The sequence below is a fragment of the Bombus vosnesenskii genome, unplaced genomic scaffold (assembly GCF_011952255.1).
Source record: "Bombus vosnesenskii isolate JDL3184/JDL3185 unplaced genomic scaffold, Bvos_JDL3184-5_v1.1 scf7180000015502, whole genome shotgun sequence".
Classification (NCBI taxonomy): domain Eukaryota; kingdom Metazoa; phylum Arthropoda; class Insecta; order Hymenoptera; family Apidae; genus Bombus; species Bombus vosnesenskii.
This window is the reverse complement of record NW_022884024.1, coordinates 1-27,859: the sequence shown is the minus strand read 5'-3', so window position 1 is coordinate 27,859 and position 27,859 is coordinate 1. Positions and strand designations below refer to the sequence as shown.

At 34.6% G+C, this 27,859-nt stretch overlaps 1 protein-coding gene and 1 pseudogene across 1 annotated transcript; both read left to right on the top strand.

Moving 5' to 3' along the window:
- The first annotated feature begins 2,505 nt into the window (after positions 1 to 2,505).
- Positions 2,506 to 13,533, top strand: LOC117241243 (organic cation transporter protein-like). The gene is made up of 7 exons (XM_033507212.1): positions 2,506 to 2,661; positions 3,465 to 3,723; positions 9,847 to 10,145; positions 10,750 to 10,862; positions 11,054 to 11,268; positions 11,888 to 12,236; positions 12,522 to 13,533. Exons 1-7 carry the CDS (start codon positions 2,506 to 2,508, stop codon positions 12,700 to 12,702), a joined length of 1,572 nt encoding a protein of 523 aa, XP_033363103.1. The 3' UTR covers positions 12,703 to 13,533.
- A 4,969-nt stretch (positions 13,534 to 18,502) lies between these two features.
- Positions 18,503 to 27,829, top strand: LOC117241244 (annotated as a pseudogene).
- Positions 27,830 to 27,859: the final 30 nt, after the last annotated feature.

Sequence of the window (27,859 nt, the reverse complement as noted above, 5' to 3'; positions counted from 1 at the left end):
AAATCGAATATGTGTTCCATTGTCCTTAATTTCTTCTATTATCCATTATTATTATTATAATTTTTATATTAATATTAATATTGTTTAATATTTTAATATTAATATTATTTAATATTTTAATATTAATATTATTTAATATTTTAATATTAATATTATTTAATATTTTAATATTAATATTATTTAATATTTTAATATTAATATTATTTAATTTATTCTATTATTGATTCGTTCCATTCCGTTTACGTCATAATACGTAGCCTGCGGATTTTTACGCATATTTTTCAGAATATAAAGGAAGCGAAAGAAAAAACTAGAAGCTGGATAAAAAATTGTTTTACCTCGATTAAACGTTACAAAGCGTGCTACTTTCCGATGTTTTATATATTTCCACGTGTCACACGTGTACTTTGCAATTTTGCCCTTTCAGATTTCACAGAAATGCATAAAGCTTCCGTGACCTAATTTTTTGGCACGTGCACGTGCTTCGAAATAAATTCGATGATATTAAATACCAGATTATGGGAACCAGAAATGAAGAGTTCTACAACGATGGAATGGGTAAATGATTGTCGATCGGACGAAAGACAATAGCAAACAACGATATAGCGATGATTAATTAATGGAAGATTTTTTCCTTTCAGCAAACAAAAATAGAACTTAACGAACTCAGTAATTGATAAATGATTATGTATAAGATAAGTGCATTTTCCAACTGTGAGTCATAGTTAACGTTTAGTTTAGCCTAGGTAGGATCTTAGCTTTGGAGTAAATAAGTATAATAGTAGCAAAAAATCGATAGAATTGTTAAAAGGCTGTGACTAATCCTGGTCGACTGGTCGGTTATCATCTGAATCTATTGTTATTTTGCTAGTATACTTTTCGAATCATTTTCAGCTATTCTATGGGCAAGCATTCGTTTCTTTCGCGCATGCCACGTATCATTCGCTCATTAACCCGTTTTTGAAAGCTTTTACCGGCGAATGAAAAACGTAACGTACACTTGCATAATGCGTTCGAAGTGTTCGTTCGTTCAATATTCATGTAAAGGTTAGGCGATACGCGTGATAAGTCGCGATGCTACGAGATGTGATTAGATGCGGATGTTAATATCTTGTAAATACCTTTCCTCGACTATGATAATCATCGAACACTAAGAATTTCGCAAATCGATGCAATTAATCGGTGATCTTGTGGGAAGAAATTTCGATATCACGATAATGTTAACGATGTATGTTAATTACGACTAGTACCGTTACTGTTACATTGTTTCATAATTAGTATTAGTTTAATATAGTCAACGACTCTTCCGCAAGCATCCGTGCAAGTGTTATTTATTATTATGCTCACCTTCTATTGGAAAGTTCTTGCCTTGCTCAGCAAGTCTTTTTAATTTTTTTCCTGTAGAACTTCCGCGTGTTACCGATTTTTATGCTATGTACGTGTTTGTAGGAGAACTTTCTCTGAGCCGCGAAGTTTTCTTTCGACGATTCAACGATCGAAAATCAAAGAGAACCAATGTTCTCTCTTTCGATAAAGTATGTGATGATAGCCATTGCCAAAATTATTGATATATTTATCTGGTTGAAGACAATCTAGCAAATTATACAGCAAGCCTAATGAAATAATAATAATCTTTATCATTAAATTGCGCCATTATTTCATAATTTCATTGAAAGATAATAGAAATTCACGAAGCCTTCGAATTGGATTTCATATTATAATAATGTAAACATCGTTTGACGGTATTATCTGGTTGTGAATAGGGTTGATTTGATTCAGACAGCGCCAGTCATCATGACATCGACTTCCTATCTCGTTATGTAACATTCATCAGAATAACAGACGCAATTACCGTCACTGAATTATCTTAATGACATTCGTTATTAATGAGTAAGTGTTTTCGACATACGTCGGAGGTCGCAAATCTTGGATCATCTTTCTTTATTATCTGTTTAGATCCAATCCAGTTCCTTCACAGAACTTCTTTCCCTTCAATTTACCTAATTTAATAATTCTTCAAAATTTTCTCATTTTCATTTCTCATTGCATTGTTTATTATATATTCTACAAACCCGTATGAACACAACGCAATAAATTGACACGATAAAAGCGTTGAGATAATAACCACGAGACAATACTCGACAATAATAATACGAGACAATAATAATCGAAAAGGCTGATGAAACAAAGGAATGAGTAATTTGTAAAGACAGGAAAACAGCAATTAACGTACATCCAGCTACAATTGAAAATAACTTTCTTCGCTTTAAATGAAATTCCAATCAAATACGTTTTATCAGACTCGACTAACAATCAATATTATTAGCTCAACAAATACTCGAGATTCCCAATGTTTTTGTCGAGTTTCAAATAGAACGTTAATTACTCGCTTGTCGGAACGTCCATCGGCATCGAAGACCGTGAACCAATCTACGTTATCTTCTCCTTCGTTTCAGGCTGTCGCTGGCGATACCAGTCAACCGCGAAGGTTACTCGAGATGCAGCATGTACGATGTAAATTACACGGAAATTTTGCTAAATGGAAGCCACGTACCGGACCCATCGTGGCCAACGAAAGATTGCCAACAAGGATGGGAATTTAATTATACCACCGTCCCTTATGCGTCTGTGGCATCCGAGGTGACAGAAAATGTTCGACTTGTAATTTCCTGCTTTTTGAATATTTTATCTGTTCCTATCAATCAATCCCTTTATACTGTGTATGTCGTATTCGATTATTTGCATGATCTATTTCGATAAAAAATAAGCGTAGTGTACAATTTTTGGAAAGAAAGAAGAACGATGAAAAGGGTCGAATAAACGTTTGTGGAAAGATCGATAGTTCAGAAGTGGGAAAATTAACAATGTCGATTTCCACAGAGGAAAATTATAGTACGTAACAGAATTACTAGTACATATTGCAGTAATAATTAGTGCATGTAGTGAAATTACAGAGTACATTCTAAATTCAAGCGTTACATTGCCAAATAAAATACAATCGAATAAATATTTATAAAAATACTTAAAGAAAAAAAGGATAAAAAATTTCGAATTATGAAAGCTGATAAAACTAGGTTGCGATAAAACTGAAAATGAAAATATCGGATTGAAAAGAAACTTTAATAAAACGTTATAACGAGCAACAGCGCGAACACGCAGATTTGTTCGACATAAATTGCAAGACTTTTTGCTCCAGTGGATTTCCATGAACTTTGCGTCGCTCGTCAGGAGGAGAATTATTCATCGAGGGGTAGGAAGCATCCAGAAGAAGGACGCGAGAACGCGCAGGGTCTTAAGCTTCTCCTTCTTTTTTCCTCAAAGGCAAAGAAAAAAGGACAGATCATTAGGAATTTCGAAACTTTGATCGAAAATTCGTTTAATCGAGGCGTTGAAATTGCTATAAGATTTCCGTGATGCTGATCGTGATCAGAAGTAAATCATTCGACTGTAGTTTTCTGTTGCAGCTGGGACGGGTTTGTCAGTATGATACATTGCCAACCATAGCTCAAAGTATCTTCTTCATCGGCGCTATCTTCGGAGGATTAATTTTTGGATGGGTTGCTGATCAATATGGAAGAATACCAGCTTTGCTCGGAGTTAATTTAATGGGATTTCTCGCTGGGGTGGCTACTGCGTTCACGGGTAGCTTCTGGCAGTTCACTTTGTGTCGTTTTTTCGTTGGATTCGCCTTTGATAATTGCTTCACTATGATGTACATATTAGGTAACCGTTTTTCAATAATTTCTTTTTTGCCCTGGAATTGAGTTTGAAAGCCACACAGTGGCTACAAAAAGTACTTGTACGTATGTATCCTTATTTCCCAATGAAGCGTCTCTCTTCCTTTTTTTTAAATCAGTTTTTACGTTTCATTTTGATAGCATTAATTATTTATAAGCATGTATGAAAGTATTACAAATGATACGAAAGCTAATATTTTAATCAGTCTTATCTTAAGACTTAGTCTTAATTAATTGGTATATATATAAATGCTGTTCTAAATACGATGGTGTACAGTTACTTTTTGTAATTACTGTAAGCAGGAAGATCTCTAAGTTTAAATAACAAAGTAATCTCTACAACATACTGTAAAACTGTTGTTATGCTTGATTTACGACTGACGTTTCTACAAGTATATGAATTTTGCAACAGAACTCACGTTGCCATGCAACAATTTAAATGAAATTGAAAACCATTCAAAGTTACGAAGAAAGATGCTTAAATACATATGAATATACATGAGGTCATACATATTTATTTTTTAACTGCGGCGTTTATATCAAAGAGAGGGAGAGAGACAGAGAAAAATTAATTTTCCTGTTTTATAAGAATTTCATGCAAGATAAAAATATGAAACTTTAAGATATTTGGATTTATATATACCATTGAATATTTATAATATTTAAAGGTAGTTAGTTCGCAATCATTTTCTATACTAATATTTTCCCTCTATACTCGCGATCAATTATGTTTTCGCGATCAGTTATGTATTAATTTTGTTTTCTCTTTTAACGAGACAATATTCTCATTACAAAGGATTAGTTGTTCAAAATTGCTTTTCATTTCTGGACAACTATAGCATACCAGGGTTTTCATAAATTTTCACTTCCCAACGGAAAGCGAAGGTAACGAATGAATGGTTCTACAACGAACGCTTCCACAACTATAAATCTATGTATATATATACATACATACATGTATATGGTTTTAATTAAAATGAACATCTTCTTCTAGCAAACTTATTTAAAATTTGTAAAAATATCACATAATAATATAAAACAATCAAGTAACATTTTAAATATTCCATTGAAAATTCTAATAAATTGTTTAATATAAGATCGATATAATTCATGCTGAATTCATTGTCTGATATCCATAATACAGGCAATTTATAATACAAAATTTTATTATAACTCTACATGAAAAAATTTCAACTATAATACTGTAGAAATATATTTTCCAGTTATTGTTCTAATATCAATATACTGAAGAGAAAATCTAGACTAGTCTCTGTCTTGAAAGATATTTTATACCCTGAAAGTACAGCGTTAAGACCCTGATTGAAACTTTTGAAGAGACTCTGTTGAAACGTAAGAACGCTGATTGAAAGTTCATCAGACGAGTCATTGAAACGAGTTTTCTTGATCGAATAGCAAGTTTGTCCTGCAGACAGCATTCCAATTGTGAAAATCGAGACCAAAGAAACTCAGGTGGCGTGCATTAACCCTGAATCGATGACTCAAGCCGAGGTTGGAAAAATTTACAATTTGTTCGACAAAACAAGGCCAAGTTGACGAGATTCGTGAGCAAGTGGCTGGTTCGTTAATGATTTGGCGTTCGAATTTTCTTATTTCTATTCTAATTATCAAGGTCGATTAAACGATTGATCACGAATATTCGACGGAAATATTGAGAAAGAAGGCTCGATCTGTACGAGTGTAAATCGTATTTTAATCAATGACTTGAGAAAGTGAGGTATTGATTGAAACTAAGATAAGTGATACTAATTCGTTTCGAGCGCGTAACAAATTACATCATCGGATTCATTGATTTGCAAATAATTCTATATTCAGTTCCGTATTTATAATCGAGCCTAGCGAAGATAAAATGAAAGGGACGTGATTATCCGAGGGTCTCACAACTAGAGAAAAATCGATGGGAACGAGGAAATCCTTAATTGTAGAAACTGCGTAGAAAATACCGTGGAAAATATCATATATATTTTAATAGAAATATTTTTGTACTTTTTTTTAAACATTAAAACTTTAGAGCTTTAGAAGCTTTATGTATTAGTATACGTATTTATACAGACTTTGAAATTCATAACAAATTTCTCTAGATAGATGCGGATTTTTTGTATTGTTTCGTATGTATACTTGTGTCACTTTTCTTTCTAACGATATTTAGTTAAAAAGTTCGTCTATATCATTTATAGTAGATTTTGTTTTTATTTATATTAATGTTAATTTTATATTAATAAAAATCACTGAAATTTTCAGTATCATCATTATTTAGTATCATCGAATTTCTTTCTTCTTTATGTTCCATATTATTATTAAAATTCTCTAATAAACATTCAAATATCCTATAGAATATTTCCATTATTTTTCACGTATTATTTGCAGTCATATTTTCCATATTTTATTATCGATAAAGTTTGAGTTGGTTCTTTAAATTCCTATTCAACATTCCAGCTAACCAGTCGATATCAATAACACGTGCCTTTCTTCCTGCCAGGATTTATAACTTATTCAAGCAGAACCTCACTCGACCAGCTCGTTGAAAGCGTAGAATTCGATCAACTTCATACAACTCACATACAAACTGCAGATAATGCTAACAGTGGGAGGAAAATATGAGACTGCAAAGCGTATAAACCTAGTAGTTTATAAAAGCATTTACATATTTGCCACAGAAAATTTATATGTATGTAGAATATGTGTTATATAAAACATTCTGAAATTTCATTAGCATTGTAATGATTATATTGGTAAAGTTTGAAGCATTTCTGAAGATGCACATAGAAGTTACGAGATATTTAATGCAAACATTTATTTAGTACAAATATACAGCATAAATAGTTATCTTAAACATGTAATAAATGGTTATCAAATATCGGGATTTATTAATATAATAAATGTTTGACTATTTTTATAATTAAATATTTTTGTAATTACTGTGAAATATGTAATTACGCTAAATAATTTTGTATCTTGTATATAGATTTTTAAATTTACTTAATTGAAACTCTGCATTATAATAACCGTATTTATAATTCTGACGTCATATTCGATATAATTATTATATGACTTTATTACGATCCTAATGAAATTCCAATATATTCATGAATATATAACAGAAACGTAATAATACTTTGTTGTACTAATTATGATACCATCATATATAATAAATATAAATAAATAAAAAATGTCTATAAATGCTAAGATACTTTTACGAGCCAACAGGCGAGAAGGAAGAAACGAAAGAAAAGAAAGAAGAGAACGAACGTTAATCAGTTTCGAAACGTTAACAACGTCCTTGCGTTGGACGGTGCTCGCGTTTATCGATTGGTCGCATTGCGAGATATCGGTCAGATTATTATTATTAATACGATCGTCTGTAATTTATCTTTGCTAACTGTGCCGCACGGAATCTTCGTTTACAATAAATGAGTTGTCGCTTTTGATCGAACGGTAACACGATATGAAATTACAGGGTGACGGAAACAGCTGGGAGAAAAGCGAATACTTTTTCTGCGCGAATAATGTAATGTTAAAGGCAGTAAACCTTGAGAGGCGAAGTGATGAAACGAGTGGTCTCAGAGAAGCTTCTTTACGTCTTCTTCTCCTTTCTGTATCCTTTCTATGAGAATAATATCTCGTCTTCAGAAGAGATCTCCTCGCCCTATCTACGCGTTGTAAAGGCAATACAAACTGAATGATACATATATTTAAAAACGATATTTTGTTGGTTTTATGAATATTGATTTTTATAACGTGAGGTTCTTCTACTCTTATTTTCTATTAAATTAATGATACATATATTTTAGAATGGCTGTCGCAATGGTGATGATGATGATGGTGATGATGATTTGCGAAAGAAGATGTTGAAAATTACAGACAGCATAAATAATATTTAGATTTCATGGAAGTTGATTTTTGTAATGCGAGGTTCTTCTATTCTTATTTTTCATTAAATTTCTATGTAGAAAATTATTAAACATTTGGATATAACTGGGAGATTATTTCCATTCATGCGTACCGGAGTTACTCGATGGTCTCGTACCGAAGCTGATAACCAACCCAGATTTTCAGGAAAGCGATTAATAGCTTAAAATTTATTCGTGCGAGATAATAATCCAAAATGTAGTTAAAGTTTTTAAGCATTGTTTGTTAGGATTACGAGAAAATGATGAATTAACAGTTATGTATAGACACGTTATATATATGTAGGAGGTCCAGAGCGTATTGGGAAAATTTACGGCGAATTAAACAGGAAATTCCGAGATATCTGCTCAAAATATCTGATTTGTGGAATTATCCTATAGCTATTTTATTTAATAAAAATTAATTCAGGTAATTTTAGAGAATAGAAATATCTGAAACTCGTGATTTAAACGAACGTTCGTCATTTTGGTTTATTATGAATTATAAATTGGTTCATTATGAAGCATGAAAAGTAAAAATCAATGGTACAAAGTGATCTTAAATAAGGAAGCGAGTTCCATGGTAAACATGGTTCGAGCATCGCAATTATAATAAAGCAAAAAAAAAAAAAAAGAAACAACCACTGAGCGGTAATTATCAGGAAGCCACTAGTTACAACTAATTGAAGGTGATTCCGGATTAGAAGCAAGCCACTATTAAGTGGCTAACACGGTTGCTTCATTAAGAGCAAGTACTCCCTATTTTGCGGCAACTACAAATAGACGTTGTTCACTATGATATATTTCCACGTGTTTATTGCATCTTGTCCTGTTATGCGATTAAAGAGTTACAACCTTGCGTTTCTAATTTATTGGACGTATACGCACCAGACATTAATTTCGTCTACGTATTCGTGAAATTGCGAGATTCATTCATCGCGAAGGTCAGTTCAATTGTTCAAGATAAGTTCTCATCGTTTTAATCTGTTTTCTTGTACGAAAATAGAGTAATATTTACTTGTCATTGCACTGTGGATATATATCGATATGTTCGTTCAGGAAGTCAATTGTTTTCATCGAATTAGACTCGACTTTCCGTAGAGAATGTTCGTTTCGACATAAATATGTATCTCAGGCTTATCGATCTTTCAATATCTACCATAAATAGCTTAACAAGGTAACACACGCTCGTGTTTGAATTATGTAAATGATCCTTTGACTCTAACGATCCGTTTATTCACAGTTAATTTATGATATTGCTAGTTACGCGTGATTCTACCTTTTGTATCTTTAAGAAATACAGGGTGATTGGTAATTGGTGGTACAAGCGGAAAGGGGGTGATTCTACGCGAAAAAAGAAGTCGAAAATATAGAATTTAAAAATTTAAAAATTTAAAAATTTAAAAATTTAAAAATTTAAAAATTTAAAAATTTAAAAATTTAAAAATTTAAAAATTTAAAAATTTAAAAATTTAAAAATTTAAAAATTTAAAAATTTAAAAATTTAAAAAAAAATTTAAAAAAAAATTTAAAAAATTTTAAAAATAACGTCAATTGAGACAACGATCTACAGTGAGATCCGTTATAACGAGACGTGATAAAGTGCACGCGTACCGAGCGAAAATTCAAAGTCGATTTTCTCGAAAACAAAGCCTCAAACGAAAAATTTTTATTCTATATTTTCGACTTCTTTTTTCACGTAGAATCATCCCCTTTCCGCGTGTACCACCAGTTACCAACCACCCTGTATAATTCGTAAATAGAAACGTATTCTTGTCGATAAGTATCGAAACACTTACGGAAATTTAAATGGGCTTGAACAATCATCGGGAAATTATTAAAGTCCTTGTTATTAGATCTAAACACGATTTAATCGTAGAACTAAACACGTTTGTTAAATTAATCTATATATTGTATATCTACTTTTTATATATTTGTAACTCAAATTTTTCTTCTTCATATTGCGTTAAGTTGCCCCAAAAGTTTCTTTCGTTTTATATTATTTTATTGAATTACGTATGATCTATTTTGTCCCAATGAATATAATTCAATAAAATAATATAAAACAAAAAATAGTATGCGTCTATTATCTCCTTACGAGACGAAAGAAATTTCTGCGACAACCTAATATATTGTTCCATTCTTTATTCACAGAATATTTCTTTCACAGATGATTCTTCTAAATATTATGTTTTTTATTCCAGTATTAGAATACGTTGGACCAAAGTGGAGGACATTCGTGGCGAATATGTCGATCGCAATATTCTTCACATTTGCAACTTGCATTCTACCCTGGATCGCCTATTATTTGGCCGACTGGAGGATGACCTGTATTGTCACCTCAGTTCCTCTTGTTCTAGCCGTAGGTACGCCATGGTTGATACCGGAAAGCGCTCGATGGCTGGTCAGCCAAGGTCAGATAGACAGGGCCATTAAAATCCTTGGTAAATTCGAGCGAATCAACGGCACCAAGGTGCCCGATGACATCTATAGACGATTCCGGGTAAATAAACCGATTACCGCAATCTTTTCCGTATTTTCTACTTTTATGATCTTTCCTGCTTTATGTGCGTTCTATAGATACCAATTTATATGCCTTTAAGCATATCATATAATCATTTTCTTTGAATAGAAGTCTAATTGGGTCTTTTACGTAATGAAAATTTGTTTACAACCTAGTAATTTTATATCTTATTCATCACCTAAATTGCCAGCGATAAATTGCTGTCAATTTCTGTTATTGTCTGTTATTGTCTATTTCTGTAATGTTATTTATTGAATTTGTATATTGTTTTTATCTTTGAAAATTTTTATACAAATAGATTAAACATTTGGAAACTGCTCAGTCTGAATAGATCATGGCAATATTAACATTAATGTACGATATAAGGAGATGATCGACTTTTAGAGGTTTGATGTTTTATAAAGTAAAATGAAAAAATTTGCGAACGTCCAAGTAAACTATTTCGAAAGGATTGTCTCATACAAATATAACATAAACTTTCTTCCGGATTTTATCGTAATCTTTGTACACATAACAGATTCACATAAATTTGTAAGAAAAACAGACAAACGACATTAACTAGTTAAAAATTTGCTAATAACAGGAAACCTGTGCCAGAATCTGCAAAGAGGAGGAAGCAGACAAAACGTACTCCGTGTTGGATCTATTTAGAACGCCACGACTACGGAATATCACGATTCTATTTATTGTTATTTGGTTCGTATCGCTATTAAACAGATATCAAATAGATTGACGTAAAATCGGAATTGTATCTTGTAAAAATCTCACGAACAGTTTTATATCTTTTGTCTAAAAATACTTCATTTCTGAAGCAAGGAATTTGCTTCTCACATGAAATATGATAGCGTGCTTTTCTTTATCATATGAAATTGTTTTACGAAATATAGGATGGCGATTTCTTTGGTGTTCGATGGTCACGTACGAAACGTCGATAATTTAGGCCTGGACGTGTTTATTACGTTCACGATTGCTGCAGCAACCGAGCTGCCTGCTGACACGTTCTTCACGCTCGTTCTTGATCGATGGGGCAGAAGATGGCTGGCGTGTGGTTCCCTCGTCATTTCTGGTATCTTCAGCATCTGGGCTTCTGCCGTTTCCAATAGTTCGTACATTTCGTTTTTATATATTCACCCTTCTATATTACTGATCAATCTTCTAAATAACCTAAGTCGATAATTCTGACTTAATCAGACGAATATTTTTCATTCGTATAACATTGTGCTTTTTGAAAGGAAGAAAATGTATATTTTGGAATATTTATAACATGCAAATGCTTGTAGATTATTTGCTACATTGCTAGAATAGTTTCCAAGCCCTATCATGTATCCGTTGTATAGATATTTTATTTCCCCTTCTACTGCTTTGATCATAAGATCGCTTCGTATTTCCGCATATATCAAAGGGCGTTGGCAATAGTCCTCAAAATGATGGGCTTCAGCGCTCCAGCAGTGCTATATGGCTTTCAGTAGCCGTAATCCATAATACAATCCCTTAGATTCAAATTGGCTAGATTAACGTTTTATAGATAAGAAGCTTATCGCTTGTGCTTAGAGCTAAGCACGCTTATATTAAGCTTAGCAAATGCTTGTATCAACTATTGCAGACAACCAGACAAATTACAGACAGATAAAATAATTTCTTCCCTTTTTATTCCTTAAAATTTTCTAAAATTATTTCATGAAAAATTAGAATTAAAAACTAATGCTAAAATTTTTTTTCAGGTATATATACAGCTTCTCTGGCAATTCTCGGTAGATTTTGGATAAACATTTCATACAATATCGGTCTCCAATATGCGGCTGAAGTATTACCAACTGTGGTTAGAGCTCAGGGTGTAGCTTTGATACATATAATGGGATACGTTGCTAGTATCCTCGCACCCTTCGTAGTCTATCTCAATGTTGTGTCCTCGTTCCTACCTCTTCTTGTGCTGGGCACACTCGGAATTATGGGCGGTCTTCTGACTCTCTTTTTGCCGGAAACATTGAATAAGGATCTTCCGCAGACGCTGCAGGACAGCGAAGATTTTGGAAAAGATCAGAAGATGTGGGATGTACCTTGTATCGGAAGGTAAAATCACATAAAGGAACTTTCGGTCTCCTTTTTTCAAAGATATTCACAGATCTTCAAGCTCGAAGTTCAAGATTCTCAAGCATTCTGTTAGATCTACATCTTCGTATGCTTTCGTATTACTTTCTTCTTAAAATCTGTTAAATCTCTCAAAAGAAAACTGGACTATCTTCTTTCTTCAAATGCTTTTTAAATCTTTTGAACAGAAGAGAAGGATCGAGTTGGGAAGTTATTCAAATCTTTAAGCTATTGGATTCAATATTTTTAAACGCAATGTTTTGACAGGAAACGCGAGGACGAGGAGACACCACCGGTCGCCATGTTCCGATCATTTTCTAGATGCAGTGCGAGGAATTCGATGAGAGCGTCGCTTCGCGGCGAACCTTTAAGGAGTAGCATGCTACGGAGATCGAGTATAAAATCGAGGAAAAGCGAAAACTCGATCACAGAGGTCGAAAGGCTGTAGCGAAACGTTCACCACGAAGTACAATATTTGTCGCGTTGATCTCGAGCAAAGAATCTTTAGTCTTCCAAAAACGTGCAATACATGTATTAGAGTAAGACAAGTTATTGAATCCAGGAATCTTAAATTCCACCGTCATTAATATTCATTATCACAAAACAGCGGATTTTTATGCAATTATGGGTGATTCGAAGATACGAAAATTTATAGAATGCGTATGACGCAAAATTTTGTAAAATATCCAAAAGTACAGCACTATCGATGATATTTAATGGATAGAAACATACTTTTGCCCAAGTCCTTTCGATTGTATCAAATCTTTCAATTGTATTATTGTATCCACGAAAATATGCATTTGCATAAAGATCCGCAATGCAATTATCATCGCAATTTTTCATCAACAATGATTGATTAAAAATTCAATCATTAGGCGAGCGAATAAAAATTAGAGTAAGAACGTAGGTTAAAGTAATTGTCGTAAATTGTCGTGGGTAGTTAATGTTAAAAATTAGTACTTTCCTTTGTTATAAAAGTTCCTGAAATTGTTCGTACAAAAGCTCCATCTTATAGAATATAGTGCAATAATCGTTATACTAGTAAAATAATAACATCATAAATATACAAAATATATTAACGAGATGAAAATAATATGGACAACGTGGTGTATGGCCACGAGTTTTGTACATATGTACGTGTAAGTATTTGTAGATCGATTAGCAATCGCAGAGACCTCGTGCGCATGTCACGCGACGAGATAGCGCGATTATTTTTATTATGATGTAAATCGTTCTTAGATGTTTTGTAATAAAACTTGCCAGTAAAACCTTCCCTGGATTCTGCTAATAGTTCTTCACCACTTGTTCCTTAGTCGATTGAATTAACGATACAAATAAGTATGAGATTATCTTAGGAAATCTCATTAATATTTTTGTCGACATCTGCGACGTAAAAGCGGGGTAATAATATTTTGAAGTTTTGACGACGCGTTGCTTACTATAGATATTGTCTGTACAGGATTCATCAATTTTTAGAGAGCCTAGTCTCGCTGAGATGGAGATAATCCTCTTTAAAGCTGAACGTTTTAACACGTAATCCCACTAGCAAGCCATTGCAAAAATGATATTTCGATTAATGATGGAAAATCGCTTTTGAAGACAGAAAAATCTTCTTCGAAGGAAAAATTTGATCTAAATCTTTCGAATAAAATTAACGTAAAATCTGTGTTACGCCACGAGGCTTACCACAGGCTGTATTTTCTAACCGTCGCTCGCGGCCCTACAGTGTCGCAGGCAGACCGCCCTATCTGCCCGTCGGATCATATACAATGTATCGACGAGAGCATAGTTGTTGCCAAGCAGCGAGCTCTAGAAACGTCGATTTTTGACCGTTACGTTTTTCACGCAAGAAGAGGCATACGTGATCATAGGCGCGAGCGGTGGCGTGACCCGAGCATAGTGGGGGTCATCTTCCAAATGAGACAAAGGAATAATCGAAGGGGATCAGTTCCTTCTGACGAGTCAAACGTGACACTTCGATAAATCTGACGAGCAAACGAATTTATCTAGAGATATCGTAAAGTCGAGTCAAATTTCTGTAACATATTCATCATATTATTGTAAAATATATCATTCTATGTTAACCTGTTAATACAGTGTTACATTCATTAAACCACCTCTGTTGTCTTAACCGAAACAGGGGAACGACTATTTCGCGGCGTCGATTAACATAGTCGTCGCGAGAATTTACGCCTCTCGCTGACGCGTCCTCGCGACCGCATCTCTCCGCGAACGGTCGTACCAACTGTAACAAAGCATTTATTGACAAATTTAATATCTTTCTCCATAATCTGCATAAATCTGCAATACCCTTCCTTTGTATTTGTGTGCGTTATTGAATTGAATAAGACACCGATATAACAAGTTATAAATCACAGTTTATTCCAACAACGTCTCTCCGCGAACGGTCGTAACAATCTGTATATAAAATCGATAATTTCAGCATTCAACATGCTGTATATTATAATGCCAAGTTCACGTTATGTTCATAAAGAGTACAGAGATAATCTTCCAAGAAATTTCTCCCTAGAAGTGCTTGAAATCTCTTCTTGGAGAATCTTAGAAATGCGCGAAGAATATTCCAATTTCAGAGTGTTTCGAGAAATATCGTCGAGCTACAAATACCTGGAATTCGAATCGCAGCGAGTATTCGACGTATGCGTGGGAGTCGTTCGTGCTGTTACAGTGGAGAAACATGTTTTTGTTTTTACGGAGGTACAATTCAAGACTAATTGTAGATGTAACGCGATTTAAAGCTATAATAAGCGTGGAAAAACCATTCGCGATCGGCCAATTACTTTTTCCACTGTCAATTTATTAATTACGATTGCTTCTGAAAGTTTTCCTACGCGTAACTGCTAAACGAGAATTTTCCCATAGATCCCAGAAATTTCGTACGCTTACTTTGCCATACCAGCTACCACAAGCAACCAAGAAAATATCGATGTCTTAATTTTCGCAACTTTCAGACATTCTTGAAATTTAGATAAATACAAATACAAATGCAAAACAATGCCGTTATAGATAAATACAAAAATTTCGAAGTTTTCCGCTTCTCAGAGAAATTTTGCTTGCATGTGTACGCAGTGCTCAGAAACTCGGCAGATTTAAGCCTAAAAGGATTAAAATTCGATGAAAAGATTACGAGATAATAAACTTCAAAGTCGATTACCACGGAAGTTTACATCGTGTGAAAGATTTGTGGCGGATCGGTATCAACAGGACGCCGACAGGTCGAGGCATCAACGCGGCGCAACACCTCCCGGGCGATCCGCGGGTACCAACCGCCAAAACTAGAGGACTACGACGACAACGAGTCTGTCTGTCTAACTCGCTAGCGGTCGAATATACGAGCGATTGATATAAATACCGCACCTAGCGAGACTCCATCTACGTCTAAGGCAGGGACTACCGGGCATAGCCTTACTGACGAGTCCACCGGTAGTCCCAGGACGAAACGCACTCTCTCTCTCTTTTCATCCGTCACAGATTAAAAGGAATATTCTGACGAGCAGCTCTTTTAATAGTTTCAGCGTCTAATCCTCTAAAAACGTGACATTAATTGTTCGTGCCAAAGAGGCAGCTACGAATTGCAAAATATCGCGAGAATTCGATCTCAACGGGCGTAGAAAAGGCAGGGGCGGGAGAACAAAAGAGGATAACGTCTCAGATTTAAAAATGTGCTTGTTACATGATTTTTAAAACTTGTTTTTTTCGGTATCTAAAGCACACTTACAAAAACGATTTTTTTTTTTAATTCGGTGAGCCGCGGAGAGCTGAATACGACTTTCGTATGGAAAGTCACGAAGGTACGATACGTTATATTTTTGCGAACTACTTACTTCATCTAGTCGGTTTTTTTCTTCTTTTTTCTTGAAGGAACGCATGGATCTATATCGCTCTCTTTCTCTTCTTCTTCTTCAATGTAATTTTCACGTAGGAGACTTATCCGCCTCAAGTACGTATTATAATCTTTTATTGTAGACCATCGACGAAATGATTCTTCTCGATACCGTTTAGTAGCATCGTTATGGAAAATTCTTCTCTCTTCTCATTTTAATTCCCTTAACAGTCAATGGAATCCGATGCTATGCGCACAGCTACGTACGTGCAGTGCTATATCATCTCTACTCCATAAATATCGTTCACTGCCCCAATGTTAAGGTTCAACATACGAGAGTTCGCGACCTTTATCGTAGTTTCTGTCGCTAATTAATATTAACGTGATGCAATCTGAAGCGACGAGTAATGAATATGCCCCTCTAGCGTGACGAGTTATCAGTCATACATGTTACGAGACGATTGTACCATTATTCGGTGCCAACTAGTAAGGTTGCGGAGAAGCATGTTGTCGACGACAGACGAGATTAATCTTACTGATTGCAGTCTTGACACAGACACGCACATATGTAAATGGGACACTTGTAAAGTTTCTATCACGATCGTTGTATTCTTTTTTTGCTTACGTAAAATGTGAAAGGCATTGTGACTCGTTTGCGATCATTGATAGTTTGTTTGGTGAGTGTGCTGTTATGAGTGGGATTAGTAGATGAAAAGATGATTTAACGTGGCGATTTTTATGATTGTAAATATTGACATCTTTTGACGCCGACTTGTATGTTTTTTTAATATTAATATAGAGTGGAATAGATACACCATTGGGGATTAAATGTTTTTAATCTTTCGTTTCTAAGCTTTAATTAATTACGTTTCAGAGTTACTCGAATGAACTATATCTTAAAGAATAAAATTCGAGTTTGATTATGCGTTCGTAAAAATTACGATTAAATTTGAGTTATTGCCACTTGAAGACACTTCGTTACAATAATCATTGTAAATAAAATTAAGAAGTTAAGTAAAACTAGGAACATTATATTTGTCTACGATTTTTTACATTTCTGCGAGACGCACATGTTTCATTGCTAACGAAATAATTAAGTTTATTATAAAATATGAAGATAAATACGCTTCGTATTAGCAAGTTAATTTTCGAAAGCTAAATGTAGATATTATTATTTGAATGTCATAAATACCCGATACAACAAGTACATACATGAAGTGACACACACTTGTGTATTCATGAGTTTTTAATTGCCTTCTACGAGTTTACGAATTATAAAATTTTATAATTACAAATTACACACTCGAATGATAGATTATTTAAATATTTAAATACGTGCAATAAAATTTCGATTTATTCGATAAATGTTCAGATAAACTCTCCGTTTTGTCTACTTTTCATATCTTTTGGAATCTTGTTAAAAAATAATGAAAAATGGGGTTCGTTATAAATTCATGATTTAGTTAACGATGTTCAAGGACGTTTAATCTGAAGGATCAGAAGGAAAATCACGATCGTTACGAGACAACGTGAGAAAATTTAATGCCGCAGATTGTCTGAAATCAGCCATAATCGCATTGTTACTTACTGAGCGATTCTTAGATCCTTTAGTTCTGTTTGTTTTGCCGACGAAACACGTATAACATAATCTGTTACCGATACTAGGTGATAAATGAACAATAAGGAAGTGAAACTGGTAAATTCCATGAAGGAATACATTATCAGTTTGGAAAAGATAGATGATCAAGATAGATCACGATCATTATGTATTAGTATGGCAAAATGAAGACTGAAATATTTGTACAATATTACAGTAAATAATTAATAACAGATTTCGTGTTAATAAAATGATAAAAAATATTAAATTTAGGTTTAATATTTTAAGCATTTAAAAAAGATGGAACAGAAAACTGTGATAGGCTTTGATCTTTGAGTATTAGACGGTACGATAAGTATCGTTTTCGAAAAAAGAGTATTAATAATTCTTCATCAAAGCGAAGAACATTTTCATAAAAAATTACGAACAGAATATCTCGATTCTGCAATCTACTGTAAACAAGATAAGTATCGATAATGAATAAATCTTGACATTGAATTTTATTCAAAAAGTTACAGTGATATCAAATAATCCGTAATGACATTTATTACTCCAATCATATCAGTCAACTACTACCTACCGCGTAATACGCGATCGATTTTCAAACGCACCCCCTCCCTCCCCCCACCAAATAGAGTTTCCAGTGTAATTCTGTTATTCTTGAATCTTCGGCTTGTTTTTCATTTTTTAGCTCACTTTAAAATTTCTTCTGGCTTCAATTGTGCTACGATTTAAAGTTTTCCGTGTATACGTTTAGGACGTTACTGCGTGCGGAAATAGTACAGAAGACCTCTAATTATACCGTCTACAATATTATTTATAGACTTTGAACCATATAGTACGTAAGTATGTAATTGTATATCTGTCGTGGTTCATTTTATCCTTCTCTGTTGCGTGAACCAGCGGTTAGGAGCGACACTAAATCAAGTGGGAATGAAACTCGTTGAAACAACGCTAGACATGGTAACGGATCCATGACTGTGCTTCTGTTATTATCAACGCCAGTAACGGTTAAACCTATTGCATGTGTGTAAGTTGGAAGTTACGTACATAACTTATGCACACCCGTTGTGTGTTTCGCGATCCCATATTTCTTTTAATTTGAATTTTATGAAACTTTTTGTTCGATAATTGATGTGCCATATTACATCCGTCACATTCAATGTTATATGGTGTAATTTCTTCAGTTGTGGTGTTATGTAAGTTACGAGGTCATTCCTGTGTTTGGACATGTGTTTGGAATGTAGTGTGTATCTTTCTCTTCGTATGTACATAGTGAGTAGAGACTGTCTGTCTTTCGCTAGAAGAATATTCTGCATATAGTTATTTACTGTTCTTGATATTTGATTTTGGAAATTTAATTTTCGCTTTGCTTGTATCTTCGAGCGTAAGGTGAAATTTGTACAGACATATTTAGTAATTTGTTAATCGTACTGTTCGAAATTATTGTGTGTGTGAATATTTCGGTGAATATAAACTACGAAAACCTGTCCTTGATTTTTTATGGTAACAAAGCAGTCTTTTCAGAAGAAACAATATTCATAAATCAGTCCCTTCGCAAAAAGCAAATTCTACGAATCTTGTTAGAAGAAACCGGTTGACGAAACTACGTGTCCCTTCAGGAGAGGTCTAATTTATAGAGGTAGCTTGCAAGAAAAAACCAATCTCACAAAAAGCTTGAGCATTCTTAATTAATCCTCTTTAGAATTCAATTACATTTATGCCTTTTGTAAATATTAATTCTAAAATAACGATGCTAACATTTCTAACCTACAGAGTATCAACAAATAACATAACGCAATTCCCCATTTCAATTAAATATGAAAAATATACTAAAGTCGATCCAAGATCAAACCCGGTAAAACAAACGACAAATTTACCTGAAAAATCCACTGAATTCGTTTCAATACATCCGTTATTTAAATTGCAAAAATCAGTTGTGTTTCAACGTCAATTTTTAACACCGTCCATATATCGCAATTTTAGTACGCGACAAGACGACAATACAATTCATTTCAACACCATTGAAAAGTATGGCTGGCTTCGGACAACCGGTTTCCGGCGTGGCGCCACTATGCTTTGGAGAAACAAGGAAATACATATGTATGCACCTTGCTTTTTGTGAGACAGAAGAACTCTGTGTCTCTGTTCTACCAACGTCGACGATTGTTGCGACGATTTGCCGCAAACCTAAATGGAGTTCGATCAATGGCAACGCGAGCACGTGGTCCTCGATGTTCGCGATCGGAAAATCGTGTTTTCCAAACTATTTTTAGTTTCGCCGGTTCCACTGTCAATCAACGTTTCTTCCTTCGGTTCCGTTTCTCTTCGATTCTCTCCTTTTTTATTGGCAAACACGTGTCACCGAGTATCGTGTTCGTCTTCGCTAAGCAAGCTTCTATATCAGCGATACGCGAGCCGGTTTCCCCTTCATATTTGTACAAGACTTCGTGAACATCGGACATTTTTCTCTTCTCTTTTCGAATAAGAAAATCCTATCGTTGTTTAACTAACAATTGCATTTCTTTAAATGGAAATGTGGTCGTGTCTCCTTTATATTTTCAATTAGCCAGGGAATTTAGGTTTATTGCCGTGGAAACTTGATCGGTCGTTTACGTAAGGATCTGCGACTCTGCTTCATCTTCGAGGAAAATTTCATCGAATACAATCGTTTCACTCAATGATTGGATCAGTCGAAAGGGAGATTCCGTGACTGCCTGTATAAATATTGATCATAGTGTCTCTTGAAGGGAAGCTGTACCAATCTTGTTGATTTAACTACTGATCCTACTTTATCCTCGAGAAAAATTACTTACTTTGATTGTTTGACCATTAATTTTAGCGTTTCTTCGAGGGAAACAGTGTTGATCGCTCGAGTCTGCTTCTTTCTCAAGGTAAATTGTATTTACTATTTACTCGATCAGCTATTTTATTTTCTTTTCCCGGAGAAACCTTGTTTCTCGCCTGTTTGACCATCCGCGCTATTTCTTCTTTGAGATAAACTGCAGCGATTATTCGTGTAATCAACAAATCTACTTTTTCTTTCTTTACGAAGGAAATCGTGTGTTTAACGAAATCTCGCTTGTTTAGTCATTGATTCCGCTAACTTTTCCAAATAAATCGTCAATCATTCGCTCGATTGCCAATTCTAATTTTGCTTCGAAGCAAACTGCGTTGATTATTCGTATAACCTTTTTAATAGAAACTGTTTTTCGCCTATTTTATCGCCAATTTCCTTTTCAAAATAACATGTATTAATTATTCGTTTAATCGCAGATTTTATTTTATTTTATTTCTATTTCTATTTCGTTTTATCATCGATTTTCCGCCGTCTTCAAAGAAACCCACGTAAATTACTTTAATTGCTTTTTCAAATTAATTTTATTTCTTTACTTTTAAATTAAGAAGCAGCAACGAAAATGCTACAATAACGGAAAAATTCTTCGGTTATCTCCACAAAGAACACGAAGGTATCGAACTTAGTGTATTGAGACATTTTGTTCGTTGGAAGTTAGTCGACGACATTTGGAACGGAAAGATACATTTGACATGATTTAGTGTGACGTTGAGAGAGAAAAATGGTTTGATCGAGGGTGCCCTTAATTACTAATTTCATAACTTGCTGTTAATCGATCTGACAGTGATATTAGTAGATGTGGTTGGTAGTGCCTGATTAATCGTGATCGATATTTTGAACAAAGAGCAACGAGAAACGATCAGTTTGGAGTTTCACTTTGACGTCGTGAGACTATCGTTAATTAGACATAGAAGAATCGTTTGGTGACAGATAAGGGTTTCAACTTCTGTATTCATTTTCTTCTATAGACTGAATTTAATTTTTCGCTTTGATAATCGTTTATAAAAGAGAAGCGATAATTATTAATTCTACCTAAGAATGTTACTAATAAATTAGGAAAAAGAAATTTTGATTGGATTCTTGATAATGAGTGAAAATTAATTTAAAAGATTGTATTTGGAATTTTGAGAATCGATCGAGTCCTCAGTTTCAGTGCAATGTAACGTTATCAGTCGCGTGAGTTTGGCTCATATGTGATTTATGTGCAAGCTAAATGTTTCCAACAAATTGTAGCATATTGATTTCTCAAAGTCCTGTATCAAATGTCTTGTAATTATAAGCAATTGTTTCGTTTGGACGATCAAGGGTAATATACTCTATTTTTGATTTTAAAAATGTCGCCATTTGTGTAGACGTACACACGCAAGTATTTATTATGTAGACACGATGGCTCGTAGACACGAACGTTTCTCGTTGTCGTATTTTCCAAACAGGTCAGTTATTTCGAGCACTCGACCACTTTCTCGCTCCTGACAATGACACTAGTCATTCTAATCGATGTCTCGAAATCGATGGTTTTTCTGTCAGCTGTTTCGTTTCCGTGTTTATTCTATATGATAATATTGTTTCACGTATTCGCTTAAATTTAATTGGCAAATGATTAATTTCCCTGAATCCATTTTCAAGTAAACATATCAGTTTAACCTTTTGCTCTATCTGATACGAAAATGAACAATTTGATATAAAAATTTTGCGAAAGATCGATATATTATTTTACTTTTAACTTGGAAATCGTTCTTTTAATTTTTCAATATCTAATTAACCACCTCAGTCCCTAAGACCGTCTGTTTTAACGAATGGTAAATAATCAAATAATTGCGTTGATACATCAGAAGTACCATCTTCTTATATCCCTGATATTAGTGTTAAAACAGGTTTGAAAAACCTTCAATTATTTCATTTATTCTTAGCCTTCGATGGCTTAAAATTTTCTCGGTTATTTTCCAATAGAGTTCAATATATTGATCGAAAACTTAGTTTAGTTAAGCACTGTAACCGGAAGTCACCCTTAAGTCGCCGGGTAAGAGAATTACGAGTAATAAACAAACAATATTAATCAGAAAATTATTCCATTCAATTTTTCTCCTGCATTTAATTAAATATGACAGAGTCAACAAACTTTCCTTCGGTTCTTCTATCTCATTTGCAAATCTATAATATCGATATCCAAACGATAACTCGAACACCATTAACCAGTACTCGAGGCTATTTCTTTCGTCGAAACTTTCCTCAGACATGTAGATATCACGTTGACATCGCCGCGTATACCGAATCAGCCCTTTTTAAAGATGATCTCGCGAGCGTGGTTCGTATGCAATTCAATTTGAACGAGTCGCGTGTCACGATTCACTTGACTCCCGGCACAGTAATTGGCCGGCACTCGAGCAAACACTTACACTTAATTTAACGTTTAACCGAATCGAAAACAAAGCGAACAGTTGCCGGACTTCGCTCGTTCTTTCAGTTCATTTCCGAACGTCTTTCGATCAGCATATCGGGTCTCCTCTTTCATCTCCGTTGCCTTTCAAAATCTAAAATCATAATTGAGACTTTGCTGCTCGAACTATGGAAGGGGAAAACGTGAATGACGGGTAAGATTGTTCCTGCGTTCTGTCAGAAAATAATTTCCTGTTTGTGGGAGAGGAAAGGAGCATTGTAATTGGAATCACAGAATGTGAAACATCAAAGGAACTGCCGAATGACATTTATTTCAAAGACTAGAAGACTGAAAACTTTGTTATACGACTTTTATACTGCTACGCCTGGAAATCAAGGATGGATTCTGTTTCAGCGAAATGAAGGACGAGAAGAGTAACTCTATATTGCCCACTGAAGCGACTCGATTGAGACCAAGATTGGAAAGTTTCGATGATGTTCTGCCGTATGTCGGTGACTACGGGAGATATCAATGGCTGTTGTTATTGTCGTTACTACCTTATGGCGCGACGTACGCGTTTCTGTATTTCTCGCAATTTTTCATTACGATTATTCCCACGGAACACTGGTGCAGGATAGACGAATTAGTAAACTCGAATTTCACCGAAGAAGAGAGGTAAGTATGTATAATGAAGGAAAGAAAGAAAAGGAGATATACGTAGCAACGAAAGCTCCTTTAAACTTTGAACGATATTTTTGATTGTTCGTAGAAAGTGACTTTAAAATATTGTGATTTCTGGAATTTCTCGAATTTTCGAACATTTCGAAAATTATTAGAAAATATTGTAGAAAAATTTCACGATAAGATACAAGATATTTTTGGATTACTCTGTCTGGACTTTGGTTCTTATTTTAATAATTAAAATGATCAATCATCTATCGTATGGGGTGTTTAGGATTAAGATAGCGATTCCAGTGACGAACGTTTATCCTTATTACGAACAATGTCAACGGAAGGACGTAAACTTCACAGAGCTGTTGAAGAGCGATAAGAGCCTGAGCTCATCGGGCTTCCAAACAAACAAAACGATAAAATGTACTCAATGAGAGTATAATTTTACGCAGATTCCATATCCTAGTATAGGAACTGAGGTGAAGTATTCACATCGTTGTCTGAATCGCATGCTTCGAAATTCTTACACTTCTGCTGCGTTCTTTGGGTCATTTCCGATCTACTCTAACCTTGTTATAGTAAATTTCTTAAGTTTAAAGAAAGTATAAGACGATAATTGTTAGTACGGATAATTCCTCGTTCCGATTTTACGCGAACGTTTTTTTCAGAGCATAAAGAACTCTTTCATTCATCGAACTGCGAGCAGAATCGAAGACCGCAGCAGGATTAAAATTATATTCTGAAAAATATGAATCTGGTTTTTCGCTGACTAACTCTTAACCTTGGTGATTAGCTAGATTGGGTATGCGACCAAGAATACCTCGTATCAACGGCGCAGGCCATCTTCTTCTGCGGATCCATCATCGGTGGTTTTCTAGTCGGTTGGATCGCCGATCACAAGGGTCGTATCCCAGCTTTAATGTTCTGCAATGGTATCGCCCTTTTTGCCTCCATTTTCACTGCCAGCGCAAATAGTTTTTGGTCATTCGCCGTCTGTAGGTTTCTCACTGGACTGGCGTTCGATAACTGTATCAACATTCCTCTGATTATCGGTAAGCCTTCTACGAAGTAGAAAGTGCGAGAGGTTCGACCGATAAGCCAATGTTTCAGTCACGCGAGAGATAACGTTAGTATGAAGTCAATGTTTCTATTACGTGAAAGATGATGTTGCGTGAGAAATTTTTGATGAATTGTTCCTCGAAGATAATTTTGACGTTGCTGTACTCGATTGAACTATACGGTTCGAGTTCTTGATTCAAGAGCTTTTGCCACCACCAGAGATGAATATATTGATTTTGTTATTGTTAAAGATCGTTTCATCGATTTTCATGTCGTCGAGGATAGTTATATCTTGATATTCTTAAATCGAGTTATACAAGGTGGTTGGTAACTGGTGGTACAAGCGGAAAGAAGTCGAAAATATAGAATACAAATTTTCTTTTTTAATTCTTCCATCGAGACAACGATCTACAGTGAGATCCGTTATAACGAGACGCGATAAAGTGCACGCGTATCGAGCGAAAATTCAAAGTCGATTTTCTCGAAAACAAAGTCTCGAACGAAAAATTTTTATTCTATATTTTCGACTTCTTTTTTCGCGTAGAATCACCCCCTTTCCGCTTGTACCACCAGTTACCAACCACTCTGTATATTCGTTCGAAATGAAAATTATCACAAAATTTTCAACACGTAATTCGTTTAAATACGTTAGAAGCAAAACACGTGCATTATGTAGCGCTTTTTGTTATACGGACCAGCTCAAACTCGGAACATTCACGTTTGCAGAGTAAACGGATTAATTTAAAATCGGAATTATATTTATGATCTTACAATTATCCTACAATTATGTTGATGGTATCGTTCATTCGGCTCGTCATCAATTGCTCCATATTAATAATAACCGGTTTCACCCGATAGATCTTCCATGTTCTATTACTGCAACATAAAGAATAATCGTCGTTAAGTATCTTGATATAATAATCAGTTATTCCGAGAGTCATCGACGATCAATTATCCCGCAGTGCTCGAATATATGGCTGTTTCGAAACGGACGTTGGTCGTGAATATCGCCTTTGGCGTATACTTCGCAGTGGCCAGTGCAATTTTACCATGGATAGCCTATTATATCGCGAACTGGAGATATTTTACTTACGTTACTGCCATACCACCGCTGTTATCTGTCGCTATCACACCGTGGATTCTTCCCGAGAGCGCCCGGTAAGTAAACTCCTAATCGTTCGATTATTCGAATTCTCAACTTGCGCTTTGAGATTTATGCAAATTTACTTATCGATCCATATCACTCGTATTTGCTCTGTTCAAGCTGGTACGTTTCCAACGGAATGATGGACAAGGTTGTTGAGAAACTACGGAGAACAGCTAGGATCAATCGCAGAAATCCAGACTCGCGTATTTGCGATATATTCGTCGTAAGTTCGATCAAATAGAATTCTAGAAAGCTTACGCGAAATCATACGGTACAGTACTTGAATCTGTGCTGACAGATATATTTGATTCACGTCGAAAACACACAGACTCGCGAATGTATTTTAACATGCATAGACAGGTTTTAAAAATGAAACGCGATGAAAAATGAAATATGAAATGAAACTTGACTGTCGCGATTCCATTGTGGTATTATATCGATCTCGTACAAAATTTGAAGTAAATCTGGGAATTTATATAGAAATTATAAAATATTTACAATTTACAAGTACAATCGGAGATAAAAATAAGCTGCTATAGTTAATGGAAATAGATGTGAAGAAAGTATAATCAAATTAGTATCAGCCTCATATACTTGAGTTTTATTTATTATATTTCCTTCTAATAATATGCAGATAGTTCAGCAAATGATTGAAATGAATTTTTACATTTTCTCCACTAATCCACTTAGTTTTGTTCCCGACTGTATTTCGGATCAGAAAAGTATTTAATCAACCAACCACCCATTATATTAATAAATCTCGATATCAAAAGCCATGCCGACTAATTCCATAAAACAGAATGCAAAGTGCCACTGTTCGTGCTATCTATTAATGACGAATAAAATGAAAATAAAATTTCTTTTCAGTGTGTTATGAATTTTGAACTGTGTAAGGGCTAAAGGCACGACTCGTATTATATCTTTCGTTAATTATTCTCGAAATAAATTCTTGCAGAGTAACATGGAGGCACCGGACAAAATTCAAGAATCAGCGACGCTGCTCGATCTGTTCAAAACGCCACGGTTGGCGAGAAACACTATTCTTCTAGTTGCATTCTGGCAAGTATAAGATACGAGTTCATGTTGCGAGAAAACCTTCATAAATAACCGATACAATCTTGTAGGTGTTTCACCCTGATCTCGTTCGACGGTCACGTGTATTCATTGAAACTTATCCAGAGCTCGGTGTTCGTGTCGTTCTCGATCGCCTGTGCCACAGAACTTCCAGCTGGGTTATTACTCGCCCTGTTGCTCGACCGATGGGGTCGTGGACTCTGCGGATTTCTCACGATGGCAATGACCTGTGCACTCAGTATCGCTGAACTTATGCTGCATTCCAGTAAATATATCGATCTGTTTATTAAAGTAAAATTAAAACGATTATAATGACGTATTATTGAGAAAAATCTGAAATTAAGTTGATGATGAATGTAAAAGAATTTTGGCAACTTCGAAGGTATTAATCTTGGAAAATAATTATTTTGATGGAACTAGAATTTAGGAATTATTAGGAATTAATTTAGTGGCGAAATTGAAAGAGGTATGCACATTTTAGAAGCAATAATTTTCTATATGTTGGTTTTCTAGAATTTGGAGATTTATAGAAGTTTAAAGTTTTGTGTGAAATTTTAATTTGATTTTGATTAAGCTTCGATCGGACTATATTTTTAATTAAACTTACAATCAAGTATTGTGTACCCAGGATTAATTTTGTATTTTTTAATTTATTCCCCAGTGCTCGCGAAATTAGTAATGTCAATATTGTCGCGATTCTGTCTGAACATGGCAGCCAATGTTGGTCTTCAGTATGCAGCAGAACTTCTGCCCACGCCAGTCAGATCGCAGGGCGTATCTTTCATTCATATTTTCGGAATAGTTGCACACTCTTTGGCGCCATATATCACTGACTCGGTAAATAAATATTTATACTACTATTGTTGTTACAACATTTTTGAAACACCGCTAAGCTCATCCACGTTCAACTTCTCTTTAATTTATTCCAAAAGATACAATAAGCGCTATTAGAAATTATGAAAAAGCTCTCATGTAAATTTT

What these genes read in the sequence shown, in the direction of transcription:
- LOC117241243 (XM_033507212.1), top strand. Translation starts at nt 2,506, where the DNA reads ATGTACGATGTAAATTACACGGAAATTTTGCTAAATGGAAGCCACGTA. An exon ending in ATTCTATTTATTGTTATTTG is followed by an intron (nt 10,863 to 11,053) that starts GTTCGTATCGCT and finishes TACGAAATATAG; the next exon opens with GATGGCGATTTCTTTGGTGT. An exon ending in GGCTTCTGCCGTTTCCAATA is followed by an intron (nt 11,269 to 11,887) that starts GTTCGTACATTT and finishes ATTTTTTTTCAG; the next exon opens with GTATATATACAGCTTCTCTG.